General features: G+C 35.4%; 2 protein-coding genes across 5 annotated transcripts in view; one reads left to right on the top strand and one right to left on the bottom strand.

Moving 5' to 3' along the window:
• The window catches only part of TRIM23 (tripartite motif containing 23), a 31,875-nt gene extending 25,113 nt beyond the window's left edge, over window positions 1–6,762 (bottom strand). Inside the window, exons 1-2 of the mRNA XM_019652426.1 lie at window positions 6,601–6,762; window positions 1,456–1,618 (exon numbers count right to left, since the gene is read on the bottom strand). Coding sequence (XP_019507971.1) covers window positions 1,456–1,618; window positions 6,601–6,681 — 244 coding nt within the window. The 5' untranslated portion in view covers window positions 6,682–6,762. The remainder of the gene's footprint in view (window positions 1–1,455; window positions 1,619–6,600) is intronic.
• A 324-nt stretch (window positions 6,763–7,086) lies between these two features.
• TRAPPC13 (trafficking protein particle complex subunit 13) overlaps window positions 7,087–25,310 on the top strand; it is a 39,290-nt gene continuing 21,066 nt past the window's right edge. For all 4 annotated transcript variants that reach the window (XM_019652430.1, XM_019652431.1, XM_019652427.1 and 1 more), the window contains exons 1-5: window positions 7,087–7,463; window positions 16,750–16,818; window positions 17,375–17,474; window positions 18,210–18,294; window positions 24,682–24,809. In XM_019652430.1, the coding sequence (XP_019507975.1) occupies window positions 7,418–7,463; window positions 16,750–16,818; window positions 17,375–17,474; window positions 18,210–18,294; window positions 24,682–24,809 (428 nt within the window). In that variant the 5' untranslated portion in view covers window positions 7,087–7,417. The remainder of the gene's footprint in view (window positions 7,464–16,749; window positions 16,819–17,374; window positions 17,475–18,209; window positions 18,295–24,681; window positions 24,810–25,310) is intronic.

Raw genomic sequence — 25,310 nt, forward strand, 5'->3', positions numbered from 1 at the left:
TCACACCGCTATTATTTCTTGGCTAGTAGAAAGTTAACGTCATCTATAATAATGCTAACACTGTCCTATATTAGTTTTTTGGCAAATGGAATACTACAGGTTTATTTCAATCAAAGACTACCAAAACCTTAAGAAATTTACTCTTCCCCTAGAAGAAGACATTTTATAATCATATTTTTAGCATTTTAAAGCTTTCCAGTCTGGGCCGGCCGAGTGGCGCATTGGTTAAGCGCTGGCTTGGGACGCCAGAGGACCCCAGTTTGGATCCCACATGAGGGCCAGTGACACTGCCCTCTACAGCTAAGATGGTGAATAACAGCTCAACCTGGAGCTGGGCTGCCATGAGTCACCAGCGATGGCGTAGGCTGCAGCCCCCGCTGCAGTGGGCTGCCATAAGCTACCGTGTGTGGCCGGCAGCCAGCGTGAGCGGCTGGCAGCCGGTGTGAGCTGTGAAGAGCCACTGTGAGCGGCCATCCAGCGACTGATCTGCCTCGCCCGGGAACAGCGCAATGATGGTGCCAACTTGGGCCAGTGAAGCAATGTCCTCCACAACTAGACTGAAGAACAAAAAGGACAGCAACTTGTCTGTTCCCCTTCCCCCAATTCCCCAGCGCTGTTCCCATCCCCCAATTCCCCAATAAAAATCTTTAAAAAAAAAAGCTTTCCAATCTAAACAAAATATGGGTATTCTTGCTTTCTTTTTTTGGTGGATAAATTATTTTGAACGTGTTCCACCTGATATATAGTATAAATACATTAAAATAGCCCTAAAACAAATAGTGCTACTGACCTGAAAAAAATGACACCCTTAAACTCTTTATTTTAGAGATTATTCTGTTATCAAAAAGAGTACACTTAAAGAACTTATGTTTGTAAAATAACTGTTCAAATGTTAATAAATGTTATTTCCAAATCTGGCATCCCACAGTAATAACTCATTTTGAAATTTATAAAGTGAAATTTTAAAACTTTACAGGAAACTGAAAAAAAAACACAAAAAATATTAAACTTATTTTAACAGAAATGAGTCATTATCACAAGCTAGAAATACTTCTGTTTCTGACACCAACAAATAAAAACATGCTGACATTCAAATTACTTATCTGTATTTTATTATTGGCCTATTCATTTATTATGGAAACATTGTTTTGTTGGATTAATGGCTTCAAGCAAATGAATTTTTTTATTTCTTTGAATATGGTTAGCATGTTTTTCTCAGGTGTCTTAAAACTTTTCATGTATAAGGAAGTGCTGAATAGAAACAACTCAGAAGATGAAATAAAATTACCACAGAAGAGTGAGCTAGTTTATAGTTACAAAACTACTGGCCTTAATAGAAACTGAAACCTCCTTGAATTATATAATTTTAAAAATCAAGTAGAAAGAAATTTTCTATGAAATTTGTATTACACAAACAATTTTAAATCTTAAATACATACATATATATTGTCCTACCTAAGTCTGTTACTTGTCGATCGAAGGGGCAACGAATTGCTCTTCCATGAAGAGGCAGGCGCGTGAGACAGTCATGACAGACCGTGTGGCCACAAAGAAGAAGACGAGGGACTTTGTCTCCTTGCAAAGAAAAGACATCTTCACAAACTCCACACTCCAGCACCTATCATTTGAAAAGGGAATATGTGCTCTTTGAATCAATCTTGTTAAATTATTTTATTCCTCCATAAAAAACTGTCTAGGTTGTAAAACTTTAAATCACCATTTATCATTTCATCTGACAGACCATACCAAAATTAAATCAGAGTGAAATCTTGAAATGTTAAGTGTTAGAGACTGATTATGTTGTAAATGAACATCATCTTTATCTTTTGAAAATTATGGCTTGATTCGTTATATCTGAATCTGTAACAATATATAATTCTAGCAAAGATGGGTTCTTAAACAATATCTCCGCAATTACCTAACCTCCAAAAAATCAGCATTAATTTGGAGAAAGTAATTTGAAATATTTGCTAGGATGTATTTCACCCTTGTAAATGATAAAGGACTTGTTAAGAAAAGGCTATAAGCAATTTTGAAGTATCTTCTAGTATCCATTTACAACACATAATGTAAAGGCAAGAGAGCAATCGTCTTCAACTTAAATTTCAATTCCTTTTTCTCAATTAATAAATATGCCCCTGGGTTAGAAAATATTTTATCTATCTAGTTCCAATTACAGGTCCATGATTTGCCCAAAGCCATGCAGTCGATCAAAAAAAAAAGGTGACAAGAATTGGCATATTCTGATTCCCAAGCCCATGAGTTTTTGTTTTATAATTAGCCAACAAACATCAATGAAGAATTTTTGGTACTTTTATTTCTTAATATTTCTGAAGTGTTTCATAATTTTAATTAACTTTTTAAAAATACCCCATTGAACTGTTTAATTGCATCACAAACTCTTATGCCCACCACCTGCTACAATCTGGTCTCTGTTCTATTGCTTCATTGCCACCCCCTTTCAGGCTCTATTCCCAAACTCCATCAAACAGCTAGAAGTTCCCAAAACATGGCAAACTGTTTTTGTGTCTTTCTGTATGCTAATGCTGAGGAAACAGCAAAACAGACATTTTTCTAGTGGATGCTTTTTTACATTAACAAACCAACAAACTCCTAAATACCATATCTCAGGTCTACTCACAGCTTAGTCCAAATGAAATGACCACCACTATCACTTGGGCCCCCATGTACCATGAGTAAATGTCTATCTTAACATTCAAAATACTTGAATACCTTTACTGGTTTTCCAGCCTGTCTTTCCCTGTTAGACCCAAAAGCCTCAGGAACAGGGTATTCCAAATACCAATCCTACGTGTTTATATAAATAAAATCCAACAAAACAAAAATGTAAAAACAGTCCAACCAACCACCAACCACAACAAATACACAATACAAGAAGGAAACCCAGAATGGGAATCAGACTTAATTCATTAAAATTTTAATCTTAACTCTGCAATTATTTTGGATTTAAGTCTCTGAAATGCAAACATCTTTCACTGTAAATAAACGGATAATTAATAACTGGCTTACATCCCAGTTTGGTTCAAAAAAAGTTTAAATGTAACACATAATTCACAAAAAAGGAAATGAAAACAGCTCTTTAAATACATAGAAAGACGTTCAATCTCTCAAAACACATAAAATGCAATTAAAGCTACACTAGTATACTTTTTCCAGATTTGATCAAAAAGGTTGATAACATTGTGTTGGTGAAAGGGTGGGTGAGCTGATACTCTCATACATTGATGGTTTCTGTGAAATGTTTTATTGATATAGCCTCTCTGAAGGCAATTTGGCAATACCTATCAAAAGTTTGAATGACTCAACAATTCTACTTTCAGGAACTTATCTTACAAATATGTCACTCATGTGTGAGAAGATGTGTTATTCTTTACAGCACTATTTGCAAAAGATTGGAAACAAAGTAAATATACATCAATACGAGACTGGAAAATAATTATGGTACATTCATATACTGCAAAACTATGTAGTGAGGAAGAGTTAGGAAGTTTTTTTATGTACACACACAGAATGATTTCAAACGAAAGCAAAGTGAAAAGAGATAAACAGAACATATTAATTTTTGTGTAAAGGTGGGGAGAAAACGGGAGCATATATTTATGTATATATTGTTATACAGGCATACTATCTTTCCAGCAGGATACACACAAAACTGATTATATTGGAACAGTGATTCCCTATGAAGAAGGAAAATAGCTGGGGAACAGCTACACATAAATTATATATACTATACATACACATGTACACACACACACACACACACACACTCTCCACTTTATCCTATATTTTTTTAAAAGGCAGGAAAAAAGTTTCACTTAAATATCAAATTTTACTAAATACAGAAAATATATTCACCACAGAATTAGATATGAAATAAATGCAACATTTTTATAAATGCTATTATTAATGCAACACCATAATAAATTTTACTTGCTTTCGACAATCAACTCCAATGAAACAAAATTTTACTTAGTTCATTCATATCTTGTATCTCTGATCTTATCATTACACAAGATAAAAGAACTTACTCATGTTACTACCACAAGATTTTCCAAAAAGCACTAGTAAAATTCCACTGTCTGATTAGTACACCAAACACGGATCCAAAAATAAAGTTACTAGACTATTTTTATCAACTTGGTAAAGAATAGAGTAAGGAATTCTTTAATAGTTATGAATAGGAATTTTGGCTAATAGTATAAGTTTGAGATAGGAAAAAAGCTCGTTGTTTTAATTTAATCTTTAATTTTAAAAACTTCACCAATATGCCAGCCAACGAGGACTTCATTACATGTACTTATTCCATGTAAATCAAGTTTAATAAACCAGACCATATTTTAAAATGACTACAAAGGCTATCTATTCAAAAGAAACTTTCCTGATTCTTTTTTTTTTAAGATTTTATTGGGGAATTGGAGGAGGGGAACAGCATTGGGGAATCAGGGAAGGGGAACAGTCCTTTTGTTCTTCAGTCTAGTTGTGGACGACATCACTTCACTGGCCCATGTTGGTATTGTGATAGTTGCGCTCTTTCCGGCAGAGGCAAATCGGTCACCGGTCATTGGACAGCCACTGATGGCGGCTCACAGCAGCTCTCGCCAGCTCATCTGCTGGCTGCTCACGCTGGCTGCCGACCACTCATGGTAGCTCATGGCAGCCCACTGCAGCCTACGCCGTCACCAGCGACTCACGGCAGCTCAGCTCCAGGTCGAGCTGTTGTTAACCATTTTAGCTGTAGAGGGTGCAGCGTCACTGGCCCATGTGGGATCCGAACCGGCGGCCCTGCTTTTCAGAGCTCGCGTCCCAAGCCAACTCTTAACCAACGAGCCCACTCAGCTGGCCCTCCTGATTCTTTTCTGAATGTAAATAATTTCAAAATATAGATTTTTACCTTTGTTTCCCTAAAGATAAAAGCCATGTCATCAACTTGTTCAGTAAGCAAGAGGCCAGTTCACATAACATTAGCATTAGTATACTTCAACCTTTACCTTCCAATTAAAACTTCTTGCTTTCATCTATGAAAATGACAATGATATTTTTAAAAAATTTATGCTACCATACTTCTTATAAATTATGGCATGAGGCTCTTTCCAAAAAGGACTGTCCTACTGCACACACAGCTCAGGCACATTTTACATGTAAAGATGAAAATGAACAAAGTGAGCCCCTAATATATCAAACTGTGTGCTATAACAAACTGGAGTTACATCAGATTTGGGTATATTTTTGAGATTTTAAGGCAAACGGTGACAAAAGTAGATACATAAATATCCATTCTAATGACATCCTATTCAAGTTAATTTTACAAAATAATCTTCAGTTATCCTCTACTTAGAAAAAACACAATTCAGTAAAAAAAATCTCAATCAAACAACATGCCTAATAATAATAAGAGGGCTCATCCGCATCTCAGAATAACTTCAATATATAAAGGTCAGATGAATCAACTACCACCAATATTGATTGATAATATAGTTGTGAGCAGAAATGTATTATGTGTTGTCATATAAAACCAACATTAGGTGAAAAATCATAGGTGGCTATCATTCAAGATCTTAAAAGAACTTCAGATATTATCTGGCCTAGTGGTCCTCAAACCTGGTTCCACATTAAAATCACAGCTGGGAATGTTAAAAATACACTGATGTCAACTTAATCAGAACTGAGAGAGCAGTGCATCAGGTTTTTTTTGTTTGATGTTTTTTTAAGTCCTCAGTGGTTCTAATATGTAGCCAGGAATGAGAAATATCAACATCTCAGATTACAAGTAATCCTGAAAGTTATTCTAGAAACAATTATGATCAGTCCTCCCTTCCAGATTTCTCCACATATATAGTGTAGGGTTAAAATGAATTCCACGTATTTCAGTTGATTTTTTTTTAGTAAAGGCATCCTGGAGCACTTACACAGGGTAGTTTCAAACTTCAAACATAGGGCAATTCATATATACTAGCGTAATGCCCAGCTATACTGATGTTGGAGACTTCTCAAAAGTGTTGACGAACTATTACCATGAGTGGAAGGGGCAGATCAACCAATAATAGATGTATGATTACAGAAGTAATGCAATACGGAAAAGCAAACTTTAGAGCCACACACCGCTGCTCTGCCACACATCGTGTTAACCCAAATCTGAGTTTCTTCACCTGTAAAACAGTAATTAACACCTACCTCGTTAAGTAGATAATGAGTTAAAATAGCTAACATAGTTCCTGGCGATAATAATAATTAATTAATAACAATAATAATAATAGCTAATTAATGCCTGTTGAGCTTAACTAAAAACACAAGACCACGGGAAAGAACAGCCCAGGTCACTCTCGCTGGCCCATAAGCTCCTATTTACAAACGTCCCCATACGTGATGCCAAGCAAAGGACTGGCATGAGCAGAAGACCCGGCCACTTCAGGCCTGCGGGGATAAAAGTCGCGGAGCGGAGGGCGAGGTTGGCTAAGCCGAGAAGAGCCCAGAGGCCGCGCATCCCGCCCCGAAACCAGGGCCGCGGCGCTGCAGCCAGATCTCCGGGATGAACCGAAGGGGAGGCCAATGGTGGAGAACAGAGCACGCAAGGTCCCTCACCTTCACCACGGCCGTCCCCCGGCTACCCTGACGGCCACAGTCTAGTCCCGTTCCAGGCTTGTTTACAACCAAGGCAGCCATCCTTGAAGGCGCGGCGCCGCAGAAGTAGCCGTCAGAGCCTTCAACTGAGGGGCGGGAGAGAGCCACCTACCCAGAGGCCTCGGCGCTCGCCACTGGCGCACAGGCGCAGCACGACGTGGGGCGGGGCTATTCCGACCGTCTCCTCGCTCCTCCTCCCGCTAGTCTCTAGCTGTTTGGCTTCGTAGCCTTGCGTATGGGTGGTTTGTTACTTTTATTGTTGTTAAGGAGTCTGCCATTGATGGAAGGAATAAAGATCAGAAAAAAAGTAGGGATAAAACAGAAGTAAAGTTTTGAGGTGACACTCCTGCTCCAGGAACGAGCTCTTCTCACTTGCAAAACGGATGGGCGAGGGGAGCCTCCATATCCCAGCATGCAATGCTGTTTTGTATAAACTACAAATCCCAGTGTGCCACTGCGATATGTTACTCCGTAAAGTAGGTTTTTCCGAGGCCGTGTATTGTTCCCGGCGAGTGGTTTCTTGAAGTCGCTATGTGTGATTGTGGCTGAAAAACCGCATTTTATGTGTAGGTCTCTTAAGAGGCACGAGATGGCCTTCGTAGGAAGCCGTGAAGGGTCCGTGAAGGACGTGGTAAAAAGAGAATTTCACACCACCGGAAGGGAGTAACTGTTGTGAGTGTGTTTGACGCTCTGTCTTCCCAAACGTGCACTTTTCTGTTTTCCGGGTGGGATTGAACCTCTTCCGCCTCCGTAACTTGAGTCAAAAGTGCCGGTCAAAATGGAAGTGAATCCCCCCAAACAGGAGCACCTGCTGGCCCTGAAAGGTAAACTTGTGAACCTGACTCCCCTTAATCTGTTTTCTCCCCGTCTCTCTGTAGTTCTCGAAACCTTGGCCACACAGACCTGGCCTCTGGGATGTAGGCCTCATCCTTCTTAAATTCTGTCAGTGCTCTGTCCCTTGGCGCCGAGCGGCAGGAAGCAATTTCTCCTCTTTGATTTTTAGGTTTGAGAGCCTCCCTTTAGAAAGGAATAGATAATTACCTGGTAAATCACTCCCTCTGTTGTGTGCTTCTGCAGTCACCTAAGAGATTTTAGCCGCAAAAGCTGACGTCCCCACCCCACCCGGGGATAACCCTGGAAACCAAGTTGATGACAGCTGACATCTGAAGTGGTTTCCTTCTGTCTCTTGTCTCTAAACGTGGCACTCACAAAGTTAGGAGGCTTCAGCTTCACCTGTAAAATTAGTGTAGTATTGCACGACAACAGTGCCGAAAATGTAGAAATAGATAGTACTAACATCATTTAGGTTTTCAAAAATTTACTGTAGTTTACTTCAAAATATTGTGTATATGGAAAAATTCATGTCAACTTTCATTTTCTGTACACAGCAAACAATTTTGAGTAAGTTCGATGATTTATTTAGATCATTAAAAAACGGCAGAGTTTTTCTGGAATTCCTGTTGTTTTCTGTAAAACTTTTATTTGAAATGCTTTCAGCTTTATTTCATCTGTTTTCTATACCACAGATGCACTTTTGATTTTTTGGATGCTGTACGATGTGGTTACCAATACCTTCTTGGGCTAAGCTGAGAAAATGCTCAGTAGACATTTGGATTCAATTGAATTGCACTCTTTCTTATGGTATCCATTTTGAGGGACCTTACCCACTTACTACCACCACCACCTTAGTTATGATGTTAGGCAAGTAACGTTCCAGAAGCTCAGCAGTCCCATTTGTAACATAAAATCGTATACTGTTAGTTAGGGTTAACAGGACCGTCTCTGTAGAATTAAGAAACTGCAATATTAGGTAATGTAGCAGTAGAACCTGTAAGCTTAGTTTGAGCAAATGAGCTGGACTGAAATGGTTCCTTCCTGGAGAAAAAGAATAAAAGGAACTATCATGTTCTTGATCTTTCAATCTCACATCAAGTATGTGGAATAGATGTGACTTAACTCTCAGAAGTTAACAAATGTTTCCAAGATCACCAAGCTAATTAATAAATGATTGAGGCAATATTTCAGCACAAGGCCTTTCTCGATCTCTCCAAGACTCCATGTTGCCTCCTAATGAAAGAAACAGCATTTTTAGAGATCCTTCCCTTATGACTACTTTGATGGGAATTTGAAATACAATGTATTTCTATTAACTGCTTGATGTTTTATACAAATTGGAAGCTGTTAAACTCAGTTAAACTTCAGTGATATAGAGGCTTACTGCCATTACGAATTTTTACTTTTCTATTCTTTATTTTCCAAAGCAGAAGATACCTTGGGAAAGCATATTTTAACAGTCTAAAGGACAAGTGCTTTGAAATTCACTGATAGCTTTAACTTTATTAAAGTTATTTGGTATTATTCTTCTCCAATGTCCTCGTTAATCAAAATTTCACAAGTTTTAATTTTACTGATGTTAGATGCCAAAATTTATATGGTCATTTAACTTTCTTAGATATGTAAAATATTAATGAACTCTCTCAACTTCAGTATCCCTGGAGTACAACACTGAATAAGTTCAGACAACAGTGAAAGAATTCTCAATGCCATATCTTATGATGTGAAAGTGTAAGGAAGAGGGAAGAAAATTACAGCATTAATTCTTGAAAGAATATACTATATATTTAGATCTATATTAAAAGTTATGCATATTAAGGATCCCATTCATTTATGAATTTAGAGTTGTCAAATCTGTTAGTGGACATTAACAGTAGGTGAAAAAAAATCATGAGATTACTTCTTTTAACTCTTCAGAATCAGTGCTCAAATGAGTATTGTGACATCATGCCAGGACTCCCCTCCACTGTTATCCTTGCAATGGGAGAACCCTCGTCAAGTAGTTCTCTAGTGATTTGGGGGAGAAGGGATGCAATCTCTTTTTGTCTACAGTAAGGATATGAAACAACCTGCATTATAGCTCTTGCAGCCTTGGACCTGGTTAGGAAGCCTAACTTGCAGATCCTGAAAGGCTCCATTCTTAACCTGTATACTGTATGCTGAAACTTATTATCAATGACTTAATTTGGGGCAACTTTAAGACTTCAGTGTTTTAAGAGGAAAAGAAATAAGGGTTGTAGCCTTCTTGTTCCTCTTCCAAATTGGAATTCAAAAGCCACGGTACTAAGGTCTTGAAACTGCTTAAGTGCCCCAGTTATACAGAGGAGACTGTCACAAAACCAGTCCTTAGCCTTAATGCAAAGTTAAACCATTTTCATGTTTTTAGTGTTTCCTACTGGGATGTCTTCAAATTTTAAGTATTATTATCTTTATATAAATCCAGTATTTTAAGAATCACTAATTTGCTCTTTGTTTCTGGTATAGTCTTAAGATTATTATTATCTAATATATGAATATCGTTACATCCAAATTTTTTATATCTGTTGAGTTAAACATGTTGACTACTAGCATTTTTAGGCTGGAAGTGATTTTACAGGGCATCTAATCCAGATCACTTATTTTGGTGAGAGAAAGGATTTTCAATTTTGTGGATTATATTCACTTTTACCACTAGCACTTTGGTAAAACAGCATATTGGGATTGGTTTTTGTTTTTCCTTTTTCTCCCTGCCTATTGGTATGTAGACTATCCGTACCATATCTTATTCTCTGCAATACTTCCACTTTAGGTCCTGTTTCCCTCTGATATGGAAAGAGAGACAGTCTTATAATTATAAATTACATTCTAGCACTGAGGAGCTCAGCTAAGAAATTTTCTCTCCATGTAAGAGTAACTGGATTACTGCAGAATGACTACAGAAGTAATATTACATTATCGACAATATGAGAGTGATCCCACAGAACTGCTAAAAATTGCAGAGAAAGCAATTCAAGACTTTCCTACACGTCCACTATCAAGATTTATTCCTTGGTTTCCACATGATGGGTCCAAACTTCCACTCAAACCTAAAAGGTCACCACCTGTGATTTCTGAAGAGGCTGCTGAAGATGTGAAACAGTACTTAACTATTTCAGAACATGATGTTACATTACAGAGTTATGATTGCACAGTAGATTTACTAGAGTTTCAACCTAATTTCAAAGAAAAGGAGCACTTAATCCGGTCACACACACTGGATGAACAGACTAATTCTAGAAATATGGATAAACAATCAGAAAAAGGAATATGGCAAAAGAAGAGGTCTTGGAGTGTTTCACTTCCCAGCAGTAATTGTACTGAAAACATTTTTCCTTTGTCTGAAAAATTGCAAGATAGATTAAAGGCATTAAATATACATTCCTTTTATAGAGCAAGATGGACAATAGAACACACTATTTGTAACAACCAAACTCTGGAAGATATTTGGGCAAAACTCAATCGGATTATCAGACACAATGAACTTCCATCTTGTAATGCTACAATTCAGAGACATTTAGGCCAAATATGGGTGTTCTGTGATATTAGGTACTGTGAATATGTGGGAAATCTCCTTAAAGGAAGATTAGCTCTTACTGGGAAAATGAATTTATTTGTGCATAAATATGGTGTTATTTTTAGTATGTAATGAATTCCACTGATTGTAAAAAAAAAAAAAGAATATTCTGAATGAACAGTATGACCTGAAATATAATAGTGAAATGAATATTTTTTATTTTTAATGTCTTAATTTTTTTGAACCTTTGCTAATATAGCCTATTTATTCTTAACATTGTGAAAAATAATTATGTGGTAATATGTGTACAATTTGTATCCCAGAAATAAATATCAGGTGAATTCCTGGTCTTGTCATTTAAGTCAAGAACTTTCTGGATCTTACTTTTAGCAGAATGAATTTTCTATTCTTTTTGTTCTGTTACTTTTCCAGTGGTTGAATTAGATCTCCCTATGAATTATAGTGAATAGTTCGGATTTGGGTGAATCCTTAAAATATAATTTTACAGTATTTTTTTCTTTACTCACCTAAAGTATAGTATTTTTTAAAAAAATAAAATTAAAACCAATTCTATTGGGAAAGCTATTCAAGTGGCATGAATGTAGTTCAAATTGGAAGACGAGCCCAGATTCTGCTGATGTTTCCGAAGATATGTAATTGACAATAGTTGATGTGTTGTTTTGAAACAAAGGTAAAAAAAAAAGTATAATTTGCCTAAGACCGTAGTGTATCTAAGGCTATATAACCTGTTTTAAAGTGATGTATCAAATGTGATAAGCGATGAAATTATTCGTTATTTATTCTAATACAGGAGAATCTTAATGACCATTAATGCTGATTACTAGTTGGTTGGTTCTTGGAGTCATTGTTGGTTTGTCATAACCAAAGTGTTATAAATTGTGTTTACACATCACCTCATAAAAATAACCAAAGTGATTATAGAATAAAAGTTTTATAAAAGCATGTATTTATTTAACAAGTTTAAATGCCTACCATGAGCTACTAGGTACTAGAATGTAGTGAGGAAGGAGACAAACATGAACCCTGCTCTCACAGAGCTTACATGGAGTTACTACTGTTAAGTAGTAAAACTAAATCCTGAAAAAAACTAATAAGACTGTACTCATTGGTAGGCAAACGAGTTTGCTTGTGGCATAGTGCCTGGCATGGTAGGGGCTACATAATACATGGTAAATGTGTCCTTTGGAGGTATTCTTCATAAGCTGAGGTTGCTTAAAATCCAAGTACTAATTTTTAACTAAAGAGATTTTTTCCAATTAAGTTTTACTCTACCCAAACTTTTTTAAAAACACTTTTGGTACCATTTTATTGTCTCAAATGAGACTGTCTAGAAAAGAACCATCATGTGCATGAATGCTTCCAAAAGTCTTTAAAAGAAAAATCACCGAGTATAGAGGAAGTTTCCAAGGTAATTTCTTCAGTAATTACTTCCTCTTTCATTCATTAATCATCTTTTCAATCCAAGACTGCTGGAGAAACATCAAGAATTACTCAGTATTGCCAGCGAGCTTGCAAATAAGAGCTGATTAATATGATTAGGGAATAATAAATGGTGACATTTGATTTTTATTGTTCAGGTCTTATTTACTGTAAAGTTGCTAATCAAAGGTTAAAAGTTAAGACTGTCACTTATGTAAAACAGAACACAGTCTTTTTTAATGATAGTTTTATTATTTTGAAATGATTGTACACAGCTGAAAATACAAGGTACAGTCGGGTAATGGGATTCTTATGAATAGTTTTTTAATCCAAGAATCTATTAAAAAGAGCTTCTTTGTCTTCATATGTGGTAGATTAAATTTTTCTAATTTATTCTATGTAATTTGCTTTCTAACCATTTGAGAAACAATGAAAAGGTAATTCAGAACTAGGAAACTGAAGAAATATTGCAGATATTTCCATGATCTCAGAAGACATTCATTTCTCTTCTACCTAGACAGCATTTAAGTAGTCAAGGCCTAAGAATTTAGAATCCACAGTTAGTTTATTGAATCCTTTTAGAGTATTTAGAACCTTAGGACCCATGATTCTAGCACTAGCTAATAGGACTCAGCAGTATTTCTGGGTTCTGTTAAATCATAGACATGGAAATAAATTGGGGAAACAAAAATGTGTACAGGCAGGTGAATCTGTGAGGGCATTTGGTAAAATACTGTTAGCATTTACTCTCCAGGAAAATGGCAACACTACCATAATTTAATTTTTCCCTGACATAGTATCTACCTTCAAATAAATGTCAAATTCAAAGAAAAAAGATGTGGAGGGCATCACATGAATTTAATTTCATTTGCCAACTTATCAAATAACTTAAAGACCACTTTTTGAAAATTTTCAAGATGAGCTCCTATACAATGATTCACTTTGATTTAATCTGCTCAAAATACCCCAAATTAATTCAAGATTTGCAAATTTGAATGCCTTCAGGGACTAACCAGGTAAGACTAGAATGTGGTTAAGAACTCTGAACCTAAAGAAGATTCTACCTAATTTTTTTTTAATGTGCCAAGAAAAATGTATGTGCAAGTTGAACTAGGCCCAGTTCATTAATTTGTAAACTCAGTCCTATCTTTTTCTTAATTTTACTGAAGACTTATGAAAGTTTTTTAATAAGATTTTAAATAAAACCTGAATTTCATTAAGTAAATGACATGTCTGTTTTGTGAGTTTCACTGAAAGTCTGTCTACACATGGCACTATATGATGTGTGTAGTGAATATTTGGCACTGAACTAAAAATCACTTTCTTTTTGCCTCTTTAATTTTTGACCAAATATCTGCATTATCATTCAAGGCTGGATACAAAATTAACAACCAGTGCTTTATTATAGTTCCTGCCAGTTTTTTTTAACCTTTCTTTAGTTGGTATTTGCTCTTTTTCCAACTGACATTGTGTTTAATTTTTGAGGACCAATAATTCATTATGAGACAGTAAATATTGAGTTTAAGTCTGTATTTAATATGGTCATACTTTGGATTGTCCTTCAAGGAATGAGACAGTGTATGTTAATAACTTGGCTTTCTCAGTTTCTGTTTAAGAAGCTGCTGTATGACAAATTGTGCTTTATAGTAATTTTCTTTGAGTCCATAGTGTGATAGTATTTCTTACAACTGCTACCCCCTTTGCTGACTTTTACCCTCTTGAAAATATGAAGAAAATTGATACTTTTAATGCCAGTTTGGGATCTTTTTATTTTCATTTTTTAATCTTTATTTTTCAATTATTGTTGACATTATATTAGTTTCAGGTGCACAGCATAGTGATTAGACATTTTATAACTTATGAAATGGGATCTTTTTACTTTTAGTGGAGGGTTGTTCTTTACCCACTCCCTACTGTCCCTCATCTCCTAGGGAAAAACCCGTAGATTCAGCAAAAACTAAGCATATAGTAAGCAAATAAATTGGCTACACATTTGGGTAAACTCGAGGACTTTAAAAAAAAGTGTTTCAGGATTACTTTAAGAGTGTGTTTCCTCTTTATTTGTTAAGATTTGGTTTCTTCTGAAATGAAAAAAAAATCAGGAAGAAACCGAAAACATTAATTGGCATTAATAGTGAGCTTAGAGTCTTAGATATTTAGATTGTGAGAAAAACTATCTCCTCCTGTATATTATTTTCAGAGCACCTTTTCATCCATTTTAGATTTTACTTAATATTTTCCTTCTTAGAAATAAAAGTGAAGTAGAATGTCAGAAACACCTCCCTAACCCCCTTCCTCAAGTCTGTAGCTGGTTAATGCTGTGTTTATGATCATGTCCTATTTTGAATTCCCATGGATCTTTTCTGATAAGGCATGGAATTCCAGGTTCATGACCCCCGACTTATAATTAATAATGTAAGAATTACTTTGAAACAGAGTGAAAGAAATCACCCAGGTTCAAATTTTGCTCTGCCACCTATGTGCTGTGTAATCTTTTATATGCAAGTTAACTTCTCCAGGTATTCCCTTATTTGTAAAAGGGATAATGATAATACCAACCTTGTAGAGTAATTCTAAGAATGAAATGTGTTAATATTTGTAAAGTAGCATAGTGTCTGGCACTAGTAAATGCTCAGTAAATACCAATTACACAAGCAACTTCAGAAATTTTAAGGTTAGCATTTGTTGACTATTTCAGGAGCCATCTTTTCAATACAACATTGTTTAATGGTCTCAGTTCAAACTTACATCTTCAAAATAATTCCAAGTTACTTGAGGACTTTGGTGAGGTGTTACTGCTTTAATTTAGCAAAGATCTATAGAATATACTGTGTGCCAGAACCTGTGTCAAATGAGGAGGCCACAAAACTGAACATGATACATGGGAACCTAAACCTCATGGAGTTTAAGTAGAAATGCTATAAACAAGTAAATAAATACAGTTCATGATAAATACAAGGGGCAATGAGAGAAACAAGGTGACGTGTTACTTCTTTTCTGAAAAAAGATATCATTTAAGCTGAGACATGGATGACAAAGGCACTAAATTTGATATGTATGGTATAGTTAATTCATGATTAGGTAGTACATGTGTGAATAACACCACTTACATTGTGAATTGACCATTTATGCCTATAGTCTATGAAGTTTTTTGGTTTTGATTTGAATGAACATTTTTAATAGAGTATAAAAAAATAATCTGATTCATTTTCTGAAATATGTTTATATGACTTAATTTTATATTTTTGTTTTCATTTTGACATGGTCAAATGTCAATCTAGATATAATTGAAAAAGATGTTTTTAAAAAATTATAATGTCCTATCCTTGCTAGACTAGATTTAATAAATACTTCATGTTTTCTAGTTTTCTGTGGCTTAATTTTTCTTGTCTATTTGATACATATGTAATTTATTTGATATTTGAAATGAATTTGTAAATTAAATTTTATTTTTCTCAGCTAACTAGTTGTCCTAGCACCTTATAATGTTGATTTATTTTGCTGTAGCCTAATCTTTTTTTAAAAAACTATCTAATACATATATCTCTATGATCTTGCCAATAGTAGGTTATGGACTTAATTTTAATATATTGTAAGTCCACTTCTTTCTCATTTTTTTTCCCCATGAATTTTCTATTTTCATTTATTTCTTTTTCTAGATAAACTTTAGACACATTCTGTCATGTCCTGAGAACAAATCATAGTTTTGGTTGGAATTTTAAAAATCTATATACATTAACATATTTTTGTAACTTCTACACAGAATTATTACTTAAAGGGCCACTTACTGAACTTCAGTTGCCTGTGATTCTAACCAAGGGACAAAGCTCACAAAGATCTTTTTGGCATAAAATTATTGTTTCATGTTCATAATGGTGCATCTAAAAGTTTTTCCCTGTCAGGCTGATTTTAATTAATATTTTGTTGATATTGTTTACAGTGAAGTCACTCAAGATTTTTTTAAAGCCTTTTTCTCCTAACATACCTTAAGCTTTAGAATTCCTTTATTTTCCAGTTTCTCTATAATGAGGTGTATTACATTTACATTTCATTTTTACAATCAAGTTGTAAATAAAAGCAAAATTGTTCTTTTTTTTCATAAATTTTTTCTTATATTAATGTTTTTAGTAAATCATTGCTATATAGTAATCTTAGGAAGTATTTAGCATTATCTTTAGGAAGTATTTAGTTATAGTTTATATTAGTGTGAAATTGATGAGTAACATACATTTGACTTTGGAGTACTAGCCCAAAGCAATATTAATATTTTCTTGTTGTTGTTTTTTTCTTAACTTAATTCACAGTGATGCGGTTAACCAAGCCTACTTTATTCACCAATATTCCAGTAACATGTGAAGAAAAAGACTTACCTGGTATGACATATGCATTATTCTTATTGTACCTAGGGAAAAGTTGAAACTGGATTGCCTCTATTACCTTGAAATAAAACTAGTCCTTGCCAATCTTATGCTAACTCTGCTGCATTCTTTGTTGCCTGTGTTTGTACCATGTGAGTGGTGGTTATCTGAGTAACAGATTTCACTCATAATCTGTAAGTCAAGATACTATTGATATCCCATGGCAACAAGATATTTGTATTTAGTATCAATACATTCATAGTCATGGTACTATTGAAATTATGTTTATCTTCAAATGTTCCATCAATGTATTAGCATTCCCTTTATTTAAACTTAATGGAAATTTATATAATATATATTACATATTTCCCTTTGTTTCTAAAGTGTTCATTCTTGATTGAAACAGAATTTTTTGGCATGCATTCATTGTATTGAAGATTAGAAATTAGATTTTTTAAATATAATTTTTGTCAAGAGATTATAAAAAATATTTTTCCCAACTATTTCTTTATGTAAGTAAAACTTATTTATAAGGTAGAAGTTAGAATTTTATGTTTTTCTCTTTCTGCAGGAGACCTCTTTAACCAACTCATGAGAGATGATCCTTCAACTGTAAATGGTGCAGAAATTTTAATGTTGGGAGAAATGTTGACTTTACCACAGAATTTTGGGTAAGAATGATGTAGTCACATAAGAAATGCAACAATATTTTAAAGCCATTACAAATCTAGTTTTCAAAAAATAGTTGTGAGCTGGAAAAATGCTCGTGGGACATTTAAGTGGTAAAAATAATTTTACCAAAATTATACTATGTGATTCTGGTTTTTAAAAAACCATAAGATGGATATGGTTGAGAAAAATAAGATACATACCAAATTTTAGTAGTGGTTCCCAGGGTGATACTATTTTAAATTTATTTTGATCTTATATTTCTTAATGTCCATGAATTTTTTTTTAACTGAATTAATCTAAATGTCTTTCAGAAGTAGTTCTTTATTCAACTTCACAGCCCTCTCCCAGCATAAGTTATCAGATTTGTCAGCTAATTAGGACCTCTAAATTTTTTATTCCTTCTCTTGCTCTTAGCTATTCTCTTCTTCTAGATTAATGAGGTAGAAGCCCATGACTCCACTATGAATTATTTCTCAGGAGACTAGCAGTTTGTGTAGTATTGAAAACCAAGATATATTGATATGTCATATTTTATAGAGTAGGTCAATACTTTGAATTGCACTAGGTAATAAATGATCAGCTTAGTATAAACAAGGAATATTGAAGCAGTATTTTACCTGATCTCTATCCTTTAATAAATTTTTCTTCATTTGATGTTCTCAGTGGTGCTCAAATAGAATATGTGTGATAAAACTTGAATAGATTTCTGCCTAAAAATGTATTTTATTTCACAGGAACATTTTTTTGGGAGAGACCTTTTCCAGTTATATCAGCGTTCACAATGATAGCAATCAAGTTGTAAAAGATATATTGGTAAAAGTGAGTAGCATTCTTGTTTGGGATATATTTTTTAAAAATATAAAACTTTTAAATTTCTATTCCTATGTTTTTGAAACTTAATTAAATTCATGTTTGATACAAGTCTTTTGTCATTAACAACAAACAATAATTGAACACCTACTGAATATATATACTGAATATGCTATAGGATATAATGTTGAGCCAGTATCATTTTTTGTTATCCCCAAAGTTTGTTGGATGAGAAAGCGACCCAAGGTAAATAACAGAATGTTTTTGTTAATAATTTGTGATTAACAACAGGATTTGAAAGAGGAGGAGAGATCATGGGATTGCATCAGTCAAGAAGGTTTATTGGAGGAGAGGGAACACAAGAGGATCTTGAAAGAATGGTAGGATTCAGAGAAAAAGACAAGGGACGTGGTAATCGGAAGTAGAGACGTAGAAATACATAATGTATTTTTGTAGCAGTGAACAAAATTCACTTGATAAGAGTAGGGAAGATTGTAGACATGTGTAATAGCCATACAGTGGAGCATTTTGAAAGCCAGGCTGAGGCTAAGGTTCTAGCCCTTTTTTTTAAAAGACAATGGGCATTCCGTGGAAACTTTTGAGCAGAGGTATTCACACTGTGTTGGAAGACTGATATGAAAACATTGTACGGAATGGTTTATAGAAAATAGACCAGTTAGATTTTTGCAGTTGTTTAGAAGTTAAGAGAGAATATGCTAACTCAATTCAACAACCTGAAATTTATTCACAAAGACAAAGGACATAAAGAAAGTAAGACTTCACTGTATGTAGTTGACCAGCTGTTGTCAAAGCTGTCTTCAGGTGGTGTGTTTGGGTCCCTGGAGCATTGCCAAAAGGGAAGTCCAATTAGAATGAATTTGAAAATGATGAGCAAGTGTAATATTAGAGTTGAAAAGGACCTCAGAGAGTAACTGTTCCAAATTTTATATATGATCCAGCTTCCAAAAACTGTATGCAATTTTTTGCATACATGTATATATGTTTGTCATACTATTGATGAGGTTTCTGCCTTTCAGTAGATCAGGCGTTGGCAAACGACAGCCTGTGGGCCAAATTTGGTCCATTGCCTCTTTTTATAAGACCTTTGAGCTAAAAACGTTTTTTACATTTTCAAATGATTGTAAAGAAACAAAAGCTTATTTTGTGGTGTTGAAATTATATGAAATTCAGATTTCAGTATCCATAAATATTTATTGATGGACAGCCACATTTATTCATTTATGTGCTATGTGTGGCAGATACAAGTTACAACAGCAGAGTTGGGTAGTTGCGACAGAGACTGTATGACCTGTGGAGTCTAAAGTACTTGCTGTCTGACCATTTAAAGTTTGCCAACCTCTGCATGAGATTATGAAAAGGTCTGACTTTACAGACCTTTGAGAGACCTTCAGAACTTTGAGAATGTATACTTTTTTCCTGGCATACAATTGTCATTCAGTAAATGTTGAATTTATTTTTATAAGCTGAATCAGCAAAGGCATATAATTTAATTCAATATTACAAAGAGCAAATAATACAATAGTGTACTTACAAAATATGAATGTATATTTCTGTTGGCTTTATTTAGTTTTAATTTCTATAAAGTCAGTGGTGTTTGAAGTAATAACAACAATAACTAATGTTTATTGAGCAGTGCAGTGCCCACCAAGAGTCTTCTTTTTTTTTTTTTTTTTTAAGATTTTTGTTAGGGAATTGGGGGGATGGGAACAGACAAGTTGCTGTTGTTTTGTTCTTCAGTCTAGTTGTGGAAGACGTTGCTTCACTGGCCCAAGTTGGCACCATCATTGCGCTCTTCCCGGGCGAGGCAGATCAGTTGCCGGCTTCTGGACGGCCGCTCACTGCGGCTGCTGGCCGCTCACGCTGGCTGCTGGCTACACACAGTAGCCCATGGCAACCCACTACCACAGGGACTGCAGCCTACGCCGTCACCGACGACTCACGGCAGCCCAGCTCCAGGTTGAGCTGTTGTTCAGCATCTTAGCTGTAGAGGGCAGTGTCACTGGCCCTCATATGTGGGATCCGAACCGGGGCCCTCTGGCGTCCCAAGGCAGTTCTTAACCATCGTGCCACTCGGCCGGCCCACCAACAAGAACTTTCTTAGTCTCAAATAAATATTCTGATTCATGATGTACACACAGCCGTTTTGTACATCAGATTCACTTGAGACGACATAGGTCTTTTTTTTTTTTTCTTTTGTCTTTTTTTCTTAAGAATCATATATATTTGCATTGTGGATCTGGGATACATTTTTACAGGGGTTGCTCAAATCCGAAGACCTACTAATCTGGGAACCTCCCCCAACTGTTTGAGCCAGCATTTCAGACAGGATATAAGCTGTTTCCAACTGGAGTGGCTTTGGAAAGTCCACTGTAAAATGAAGTCACCTATTGTCATCACTGTCCTTCTCTCCAGTCTTCCTTCTGGAACTAAGCACCATCCTGTGACTCCCAAAGGGGGCTGCAGTTAGTTCTCCATCAGGTTCCCGGGGCAATCCAGGCTGTGGGGCGCACCCTTGAGCTTGTGGGTAGATAGGTGCTCCAGCTCATAACAGCTGCTGTCAGAGGCCTTGTGGGCCAGCTGCTCTTTCGCACCCTCTTTCTGGTTCCTCTTGTGCTCAATAATCTGCTGCAGCTGGATCTCCTGCCATATTCTGGCTTGGTGGTCAGCGGACCAAGCGGCACGGCTATGCCAAGGACATCGGACACCATGTACGGGCGCAGCCAGCCCACCAGAGGAGTGCTTCCGGGGCTATAGTGAGTCTGCTTGTGGTAGAAGAGAAGCCCATCTACCTCAAAAGGGAAATCCATAGACAGCACCTTACGCAGGCTCTCAGGAGTACAAGACGACATAGGTCTTAAGATCTGTATTTTTTACATCAAAATCACAACACAGTATAAGAAGCATGGAATGATAATGGTCTATATTTTTTCTTTTTCATGTTTATCAAGTTTTAACTGTCAATACTATGGTTGCTTAATAAAAGATTTAGGAAATTTCCCTTCATTTCCAGTGCTTTGGAATAATATATGGAGCATTTAGACTATCTGGTCCTTGAAGGGCTTGTAGAATTCTGTGAAATCATATGGGCTGGTGCTGTTTGTGGGGAAAGTTACTTGATAGCATTTTCACTTTTTTCCTATGGAAATTAGTCTGTTTTCTGTCTGTAATGTAAATTTTGTTTAACTGTTTTATTCTAGAAAATGATCCACTATATGTAGATGTTCAAATTTATTCACATACAGGTCTACAGAGTAGTCTCTTAAAATTACTTCTGTTTCAGTATTATTTCCCCCCAGGCCTTTCGTATTTCGCATATTTTTGCTTTCTTTTTGATTAAGTTAACTAGCTATTGGTTTGCATATTGTTTTTTTTAAAAAAAAAAAAACAACTTTTATTACTTTATATCTAATGTATTTCTATTCTATATGTCATTAATTTTGGCTTTTAATTATCTCTTGTGCTTCTGATTTTTTAGCTTTTCTTTTTTAGCTTTTTTAGCTGGGGATTTAATTTGTTTATTTTATTTCTATTGATAAAAATGAATTTTCGGGCCGGCCAAGTGGCGCGATGGTTAGGAGTTGGCTTGGGACGCCAGAGGGCCCCGGTTCGGATCCCACATATGAGGGCCAGTGACACTGCCCTCTACAGCTAAGATGCTGAACGACAGGGCTGGCCGAGTGGCACGATGGTTAAGAACTGGCTTGGGACGCCAGAGGGCCCCGGTTCGGATCCCACATATGAGGGCCAGTGACACTGCCCTCTACAGCTAAGATGCTGAACAACAGCTCAACCTGGAGCTGGGCTGCCATGAGGCGACGGCGTAGGCTGCAGCCCCTGTGGCAGTGGGTTGCCATGGGCTACCGTGTGTAGCCAGCAGCCAGCGTGAGCGGCCAGCAGCCGCAGTGAACGGCCGTCCAGAAGCCGGCGACTGATGTGCCTCTCCTGGGAAGAGCGCAATGATGGTGCGAACTTGGGCCAGTGGGGCGACATCCTCCACAACTAGACTGAAGAACAAAAAAAAAAGTGACAGCAACTTCTCAGTTCCCCTTCCCCCAGTTCCCCAGTGCTGTTCCCATCCCCCCAATTCCCCAATAAAAATCTTTAAAAAAAAAAAAAAAGGATTTTCTTCTGATTCACTGCTTTAGGTATATCCTACATTGCGATCACTTTTTAAAGAATTCTGTAATTTCCTTTGTATTTCTCCTTCTACTCAAGAGTTGTTTAATAGAAGGTTTTTCAGATAGAAAGGCCTTTTTTTCTTATTAATAATTTGTAGTTTTATTGTCTTGTAATTACAATATTCTTGTAATATTTCTATTTATGGAACTCACAAATGTTTTCTGTTTCCTTATATTAATTTTCAATGAATATTCCATGTGTAATTGAGAAGAAAGTATATTTTCTATTATTAGCTGTAAAGCTGGAGTTCCATAATATTTACCCTATTGATTGTGATATTAGATCTTTTATATCTTTTTTATTATTATTATTATTATTAACTTGATCTGTCTTATACTGGGTGACTGAGTGAGACATGCTAATCTTTATAAGTGTGTTTCTATTTTACACTGTTTGCTTTATAAAGTCTGTGCTGTTTGGTGTGTACATATTTATACTTGTTATTTTCCAGTATGAATTGTGGCTTTTAGCAATAAAATGCCCTCCTTTGCTACATTAAATCCTTTTTTCCTTAAATCATAGTAGTGGTACCAGTATTACTAATTCTGTTTTCTTACTGTTTCTATTTGCCTGGTATGCTTTTGCGCATCTCTTTATTTTTGCCTTTCTGAATCATTTTGTCTTCATGTCTTCCTTCTATACGACATATGATTAGTTCTTGCTTTGTGAGCCAAATTGAAATATTTTCATAGGTGAATTAAGTTCATTCACATATATTGATAAGTTTGATATGCGTGGTTTCAACTATGTCACATCATTTAATATTTAAATATTGGGTATATTATGTTATTTCTGCTATGTTTTTTTGTCTACACAATATGTTTCATTGCTCATTTTTTAAATGTTTTTTTGGTGGTTAGGAAGGTTTGTATTTTTGTTCTAGTTCTCACCTTTTGTATTTACCCCTTTTATAATGCCTCCCCCCTTTCCCTGTTTTCTTACTTAGCTGCTTACTATAGAGTTTTGAGTCTTTAATAGCATCCTTTTATTTCTACCTATTGCTTATACCACTTTCCTTTTTCTATCTCACATCTTCCTATTTTTTTAATTTGCATATTAGTTGGATGGAGATTTCTCAAGTAGATGGCTCAGGACACACTTGTGGATACAATATCCTGAGTCTTTGCATGTTTAAAAATGTTTTTCCATGTATGAAGAACAGTTTGGCTAGATATGAAATCTTTTATTTATATTTTCTTTGCTTATATTTCCTGAAAATGCTAAAATCCTTTGTTTACATTTACTTTCTTTATGTTTTCTGAAAATGCTACTCCTTTGTTACCTAGCTATATATGTTATTTTTTGAGAGGACTGATGCCAGTCTAATTTTCTTGTCTTGTAAGTTATTTGATAATTTTTTCTGGAAGCCCTGGGTTTTTTTTTCTAAAAGTTACAGAGTTGGTCTTGGATGTGATTTCCCCAATACCAGGTAGACACTTTCAATTTATAGATTCAGATCATTTATTTCCAAAAAGTTTTCATTATCATTTTACAAACTCTATATGTAAAACTGGTTGTTGTTCTTTGCCTCCTTTTCTCTAGTGCCCCTTATTAAATTTTCATTCAAATCTATCTTTTTGGGAACGCCTTATAATTTAGTCTTTGTTTCTGATATGATCTTTATCTTTTTGAGTTCAATTAACTTTTTAAAATATTTTTTAAATTTTCGCCATGGTTTTGAAACTTCTCATTCAAAGTGTTTTTTCCATATCTCCTAATGTTTTCTTGAGGGTATTTAATTCCATTTGAGTATTACATTACAGTTTTTTTCTGTTTCACAGTTGGTTATGGGTAGCAATATTTATCAGTGAATCGCTTAAATTCTCGTTAGTGGTTTTTCTTTTTTATGGTATTTTGATGAAGACTTTGGTGGCTTTGCATTCTGTGAATTGCAGTTTGGGGTCTTTTGATATCCCTAGGTCAAGAACACCCTCTATAGCAGTGTGAGCCTTATGTGTTTAGTTTTGGATTCCCCCTATTACTTAGTTGTTTTTATTTATTTTTGATGTGCATGTGTGTGAAGCCATTACCGTAGTTCTAAGCATCAGAGCTATACAGAAAGATTTATACACGGAAATGTTGCTCCTCCTTCATCCTACTTCTTTGTTCCTATTCCCCTATTCTTTCCACCCATAACCATCCACACTGTGTAGGTAACCAGTCTCATTTGGATTTTTCTTACCGCTTTCTTTCAAGGCTGATCTTCAGACAAGCTCTCAGCGTTTAAACCTTTCAGCCTCCAATGCTGCAGTGGCTGAACTTAAACCCGACTGTTGTATTGATGATGTCATACACCATGAAGTAAAGGAAATTGGAACACACATGTAAGGATTAATTTACTAGTTCTCGAAGGCTTTTACTTATATGTGCCTTTATTTGCAATTTTTGCTTTGTTTCTAGTTAGCATTAAACCTAAAAACCTACTTTAGGAGGAATTTTATGTTTCATTTTTGCCTGTTTACCAGAAACAAACTTTAAACAGAAAGTTTGATAGGGAAAAAAAGTATCATAATTTATCCTTATTTATCTCTAGTTTCATTTTTGCATCTACAGACGGTTTTATCTAAAAAATAAAAAGTTATGCAAATGTTTAAAACCCAGGTAGCCCTCTAAAAGTACATTTATTATTTTTTGAAATGCTAGCAACTGATTTTAATAGCATTTATTTTTAAATTCATAAGTTTTCAGTTCTGTAGTCTGTGTTTAACTATGTGTATGCATTGTAACCTGAAAACTCAGAAATGTAGAACCAAAGTTAGACAAGCTATGAGAAGAAAATCTCAAATTCTGTATTCCTGGCCTTTGTATGTATTTGAATGTTAAAG

This window comes from Hipposideros armiger, unplaced genomic scaffold, assembly GCF_001890085.2.
Source record: "Hipposideros armiger isolate ML-2016 unplaced genomic scaffold, ASM189008v1 scaffold_179, whole genome shotgun sequence".
Classification (NCBI taxonomy): Eukaryota; Metazoa; Chordata; class Mammalia; order Chiroptera; family Hipposideridae; genus Hipposideros; species Hipposideros armiger.